At 47.6% G+C, this 6,432-nt stretch overlaps 1 protein-coding gene across 2 annotated transcripts in view; it reads right to left on the bottom strand.

Moving 5' to 3' along the window:
• Positions 1-684: 684 nt before the first annotated feature.
• Positions 685-6,432, bottom strand: part of fbln2 (fibulin 2) — a 70,554-nt gene continuing 64,806 nt past the window's right edge. The window contains exons 17-18 of one of the 2 annotated variants that reach the window (XM_029247775.1): positions 4,933-5,056; positions 685-2,694 (exon numbers count right to left, since the gene is read on the bottom strand). In XM_029247775.1, coding sequence (XP_029103608.1) covers positions 2,337-2,694; positions 4,933-5,056 — 482 coding nt within the window. In that variant the 3' untranslated portion in view covers positions 685-2,336. The remainder of the gene's footprint in view (positions 2,695-4,932; positions 5,057-6,432) is intronic. The other variant, XM_029247776.1, reaches the window with a different exon arrangement.

Raw genomic sequence — 6,432 nt, 5'->3', positions numbered from 1 at the left:
TGGCCATGCCAGTGGCAACGTTGCCCCACTCATAATTGTGCCATGTCCATGAGAACATGGCTTTCTGGCTGCAATGCTAATCCAGTAAGTCAGCATGGACTTAAAGTTCCTGTCTAGCTACTGCCAGAAGGGGTTACGAGCTGGCTGTGGTGCTGCGGGTGCAAGAGGAGCCTGATTTTCCACCTACGTAAGCATGTGGTACGGTGGCGATCTTGATTTTTCCATAAATTTTGACATATGAACCTTCGTCTGCGTTAAAGTCCAAGGAAGTAGGCTAAATGCCCCATCTTTATCTATGTGTTTTTCTCTGAGATGTACGTTACTTTGGAGAAAAGCGTCTGCTAAATGAATAACTGTAAATGAAAATACGTAACTGCACAATAATACAAGAAAATGCAAATCTCTGCACAATGAAACTCACACACACATTGTCTGAAGCCACTTATCCCGAGCAACACAGTGTACAGAACTGAAGGGGACACACCCAGGACGGGATGCCAGTCCATCACAAGGCACCCCAAGCAGGACTCAAACCCCAGACCTGCCAGAGAGCGGGACCCGGCCAAACCTGCTGCATCACCGCACCCCCACCACACTGAAACTGACCACTAAAAATGCAAACGCTGTGAGTGCTCCATACATGCGAACTGCGCATGGGTTTCAACGCGCTAAGATGCAGACGCTGCACAGCATATGAATCCTGATGCTTAACTTGTTCAGCCTTTTCCCTCCAGTCGTGCTAAAGCGGAGTCATATCAGTTGAACTGCCCCGTTACCTTGGAGACGTCCGCAGCACCCGGCGTCCACACCACCAGTAAGAACTGTGGAAAACCACACTGTTGTACAGAAGGCGTTTAATGGAAAGCACTACTTGCAAAATGGGTTCTTCCAACTCCTTTTACCCTGAGATGATTTCGACACAGTAATACGCCAGTGTCCGGCAATAAACGAAACAGAATTTTCAGTGCTGCTATTTATGTCACATGAGCTCACCATGCGAGTGTCCAGAGCGATTAGCCGCTTTGTACTAGAAAAGTATTCAAAGAAGGAGATACCATTTTAAAATCAAGCATAAAAATATTATACATCCTTTTGTGTAACGTGCGCCAGACTGTCTCGTAAAGAGGACGGACGACTTTCTGCAAGTAACATTTGTAGGTCTACAGAGAACAAAAACACCGAGCAGAGGTTCGAGAGGAATGATATGCGGATATATCTGGCGTTTGGCGGAGGGCGCACACTGGCGGTGTAACGCCGCCTCGAAGACGGCATGTCTTTGCAGCGCGAGGACAGGCACGCTCCTTCCCGTTTCGCCCCGTGTGTCATCAGTGCATCCACACCACCAAACCGCACATTTATTTCTACAGAGAACTTACTATAATGTCTTTGGCAATATTTCGTTTAACAGGCCATTCGGACAGGCGTACGCATGCGCATACCACTGAGTTGGGGTGTCAAACTCAATCCAGAGGGCCAGTGTGTCTCTCCAGCCAATTTATTTATATATTTGCAATTGGTCCAATTGGTACATCGTTTAGATATATGCAGCTGCAAGAAGTCCTCGACTTACAACATGGACCCATTGTAATGACCTCATCGTAAGACGATTTTCTCGAAGTCTCGTTTTATTGTATTATATGTAAACCATAAGAATATATGATATAAGCAGTTAGCATGCAGAAATGCTATGTTGTGTAATAAAGCTTTGTTATATTTTTAACTTTTATTTTCGAGTTAATACTAATATCCAACAACAATAGCAATAATAATTAACAGCAAAGTGTTATATTTTCACGCCGCACTGTTATTTTCCCTTTCGCTTATAAGAACTTCATAAGAATCTTATGGATCAGGTGTCATTTGATAAGAAAACCAAACAGTAACTCAAAAATACAATATGGTCAATGGGATGACGGTCGTAAGTTCAAATGGTCGTAACCTGCACATGTTGTAAGTTGAGGACTATCTTTATTTTTTACCATTTTCACAAACTGCTTGTTGATTGCAGGGATGAGGTGGTCCAGAGCCTATCCTAGTCTATCCTCCGCATAGGGCGTGAGGCAGGGAACATCATGAACGGGACACCAGTACTCATCTTTTGTAATTTAAAAATAGAAATCTAATAATTCAAGCACATTCATAAACACACTGTGTCAGTGCTTGGAGTTATCATGCGGGCTGAAGAAACGTCTAACACACCGGCCCCAGATCAGGTCTGAAGCCCCAGCACTAAGAGGCCCCTGTTGCAGTGTAAGCAATGCTTAGAGAGTTTCTGGATTCCTGGCTTTAGCACCTTGAGAGATCCACCCCCCGCCCCCCACTCCCCAGCCGGTATTCTAGAGGGAGTGGGTTGTGATGAAAACATAGATCCGAGCCAGGAAGGTGGTGAAGGTCCCCTGGCGCAGCAGCTTCATCTCCACGTCGATTAGGAAGTCGCGGGGCTCGCGCACCTGCCGCTGCAGGTAGACGGCACCCGTGAAGGCGTTGAGCTTGCGGGTGCTGAAGTAGTTCTCCTCGTTCCCCCGAGTAATGCTGATGATGATGTTGTCTCCCGAGTAGGCCGGGGATGGCCCAATGCGGAAAATCTGGGCAGGGATGAGGATGTTCGTCTGGAAACTCAGCTGATAGTAGGTGATACGCAGTGGTGAGTTCTGGCAGTCCATGAAGTTGGGGCAACTGATGCGCTCACAGCGTCTGCGGGACATGAACGAAAACCACATCAGCTAAGCCACTGATCCATGGTATAGACCAGGGGAGGGCGGTGTGTACAACTGGTAGTGGGCAGCTATAGGGACAGGGACAGGGACAGGGACAGCTGTAGGACAGTAGGGACAGCTGGTAGTGTAGGGGTTAGAGCTACTGCCTTTGGATTCCCACCTCTGGCTGTAGTACCATTGAGCAAGGTACTTACCCTGAATTGCTCCAGTAAAATTACCCAGCTGCATAAATAGGTAAATAATTGTAATCACCTTAACAACGTAGGTTGCTTTGGAAAAAAGCGTCAGCTAAATGAATGGATGTAAATGTGTGTGACCGATGCCACCTGTAGGCTTGCAGATCATCACTTTACAATATGTACTGTTTGTACCGGTGCGCTATCCCCAAGTTCAGCCCTGAAATACTGTGATTCCCGAACGCACCACAAAGCAGCTGAACCCTCCTGTGTGCACTTGTATCTCACGTTATGAACATCCAAGTTACAGACTTCTGAAGATACAAACATTTACCAAATAATGTATTTTAATTGCATTGTTTTTATTATTCCAATTTCTAAAATGTCTATGTTGCAGACTGAAAATGGTCTGTATTTCTGCTTTTGGCCAATAGTTGGCAGCAATACACACTCAGAGGAGGGCGAGCAGGAGGAAGCATGGAGTGTGACTGAGCTTCCCCAAACTGATTTGATTCAAGATATTATTAATTTTATTACAGCCATATCCAAGACTTTTATAAAACCTACTCAGCAAAAAGAGATACATGTCAATTATTGCACTTTTTGATGGCACACTGAAAATGATCAGATACTGACAAGTATGTTTATGTGATGAATTGGCTGTTTCCTTACGGCCAGTTTTTTTGTCATTTACAAATGAGAAATTACACACACACACACACACACACACTGTCTTAAACTGCTGGTCCCGAGTGGGTTGCAGGAAACTGGAGCCTAACTCGGCAACACAGGGTGTAAGGCTGGGGGGGAGGGGCACACCCAGGATGGGACGCCAGTCCGCCACAAGGCACCTCAAGCAGGACTCGAACCCCAGACCCGCCAGAAAGTGGGACCCGGCCAAACACGCTGCACTACTGCGTCCCCCTCAAATGAGTATTAGTATTTTCAGGTGAAACACTTTTTAATATTTTCTCATTATTTAGTCATTCGGGGGGTGCGGTGGCGCAGCGGGTTGGACCGGGTTCTGCTCTCTGGTGGGTCTGGGGTTCAAGTCCTGCTTGGGGTGCCTTGTGACGGACTGGCGTCCCGTCCTGGGTGTATCCCCTCCCCCTCCGGCCCTACGCCCTGTGTTGCCGGGTTAGGCTCCGGCTCCCCGTGACCCTGTATGGGACAAGCGGTTCAGATGGTGTGTGTATTTAGTCATTCTCCTTTCTCTTGCCCAGTTTCATTCCACTGTGGCAGCTGATGTGCAGCTCATAAACATCCTTGTAGGCCAGATCTCATCATGTTGCCAAAGCAGGACCATGTCCCACTGGAGAAAAAGGAGTCACGCTATTGTTTCCAGTGACAGTAAAGGCCCCCTCAACATCATGTACTTTGTGTTACTGCACATGCAGGCTTCCACAATCTCAGTGTGCCTCAGTGCAGTTAGCACTGTGAAATGCTGTGCCCATGTCCCCCTGCACACGCGCACACACACACACACACACACACACATCACCTGAAACCACTTGTCCCATACGGGGTAACGGAGCCTAACCCGGCAACACAGGGCGAAAGGCTGGAAGGGGAGGGGACGCACCCAGGACGGGATGCCAGTCCGTCGCAAGGCAGCCCAAGCGGGACTGAAACCCCAGACCCACTGGAGAGCAGGACCCGGTCCAACCCACTGCGCCACTGCGCCCCCCCTGCACATGCTACATCAGTTATTATTCTTCTTTATTCAACTTTTCTTCAAGGCGACTGACAACTATAGATACTCAGCTTTACACTGATCTTCGCGTTTAAACAGGGTATTCTAACTAAGCCAATCCAGGGCAAAAAACCATGATCAAGAGGGGGATTCAAACAATGGACCTTCAGCTTGGAAAGCAACAGCATTAACCGCTACACCATCTACAGTTCGCTGTGGTTCTGAATCGCAGAAACTGTGACTTGAGCCATTTTGTTACGGGCGCCACTGAGGGCACGTGGAACTGGGATCTCTTTTGGGAACCCAAGCGGGCGCAGTCAGCGGGTTGCCCTTGGACGGCACTCACGTGTCCGACACCCTGCGGTAGTTCTGCGGGCAGCTGAAGGACAGGCACCGGAAACTGCCCTGGATGTTGTAGCAGGTTTCAGTGGCGCTGCAGTTGTGGGCTCCAAGGGAGCACTCGTCTATGTCTGTGGAAAAACACACGGGGTCAGGGGGTCACGAGCGAAAATGCATCATCGCACAAGAGGGCAAGCGAGACAGAGCATTAAACGCAGGTCATAGAAACGGATCTGCAACAGAAGCTTCTGGAGCCATGGTGAGCTTACATTTATTCATTTATCATACTCTTTTCTCCAAAGTGACATCATGGCAAACTGCTCACACTGTCCATTTGTACAGCTGGGGAATTGTTACTGCATCTGTTCAGGGTAAGTATCTTGATCACGGATACTGCAATTCAAACCTGGGTCCTTCAGATACAAAGATAGTGGCTGAAGCCACTACACGCTGCTCACTGCTCTACCTGATAAATGTTGCTGTTCTTCTGAATCCTGCAGTGCATTCAATTCTGAACTATATTTGCGTTCATGAGCTGTTATGTTCGAAACCAACATTCGGAAAGCAAACGCAGTACCCACAGGCATGGTGCTCTGTAAAACATGCGGTATACTGCAGAAATTTTACACGTTTACGCTGTACTGATTTTAGATTTTCTCCGACGCCACTTTTAGCATGAGGTTTGTGCACGAAGTTACAGTGATTTATCCATTTGTAAATCAGGGTGTTTTTTTACTGTATTAATTCAGACTAAGTACCTTGATCATGGGTACTACAGCAGGAGCTGGGATTCAGTCCTTGGTCCTTTGAGACTCTAACCACTACGCCACCTGCTGCCCTGGAGGAAATCTGGAAATAATCTCCATCTGCATAGGTGCCTATGTTTGCTGAAGGCCTCAGACTCTTGGAAGTGGGTCTTAAATGCGGTGCCCTGAGGCCGGTTGGACGTAGGAAACAGAGGTCTTTTTGCGTCAGCTTAGACCTGTCCGAAGCCCCCGCGCAGGCAGCCCTGACCGGGAGACTCCTTTCATTCCATCCACGGGTTGACAGCAGCCCACCAGCGGTAATTAATTATGCATCTCATTTTAGCGATGCGGCGCCCGCTACACCTCGCCAGCTTCAATCGACTTTCTAATTCATTTCCAGCTTGCAGATTCGAACCCTCAGGGACCCAAACACTTCTCCTGGGCTCCTCACCTCATGAATCGCCCATCTCCGATTCAGGGTTGTGTACCTCAGGAAGGGGTCGGATGGCTATTGCAGCGCTGACTTACACCGACTTCAGTGTCACACCCACAGATGTCAAAGGGATCATTTACTTTTACGTTTACACATTTTCCTCTAAAACGACTTACATTTTTTCATTTAGCTGACGCTTTTCTCCAAAGCGACTTACAGTGTTAAAGTTACAGTTATCACAAGCTTACAATTATTTACCCATTTATACAGCTGGGTAGTTACAGTGTTGATCCTCATACACAGCTGGGAATGTTCTTTTTTAATGATT

The sequence above is a fragment of the Scleropages formosus genome, chromosome 22 (assembly GCF_900964775.1).
Source record: "Scleropages formosus chromosome 22, fSclFor1.1, whole genome shotgun sequence".
NCBI classification, from domain to species: domain Eukaryota; kingdom Metazoa; phylum Chordata; class Actinopteri; order Osteoglossiformes; family Osteoglossidae; genus Scleropages; species Scleropages formosus.
The sequence above is the reverse complement of the archived record's forward strand: the minus strand, read 5'-3'. Positions and strand labels throughout refer to the sequence as shown.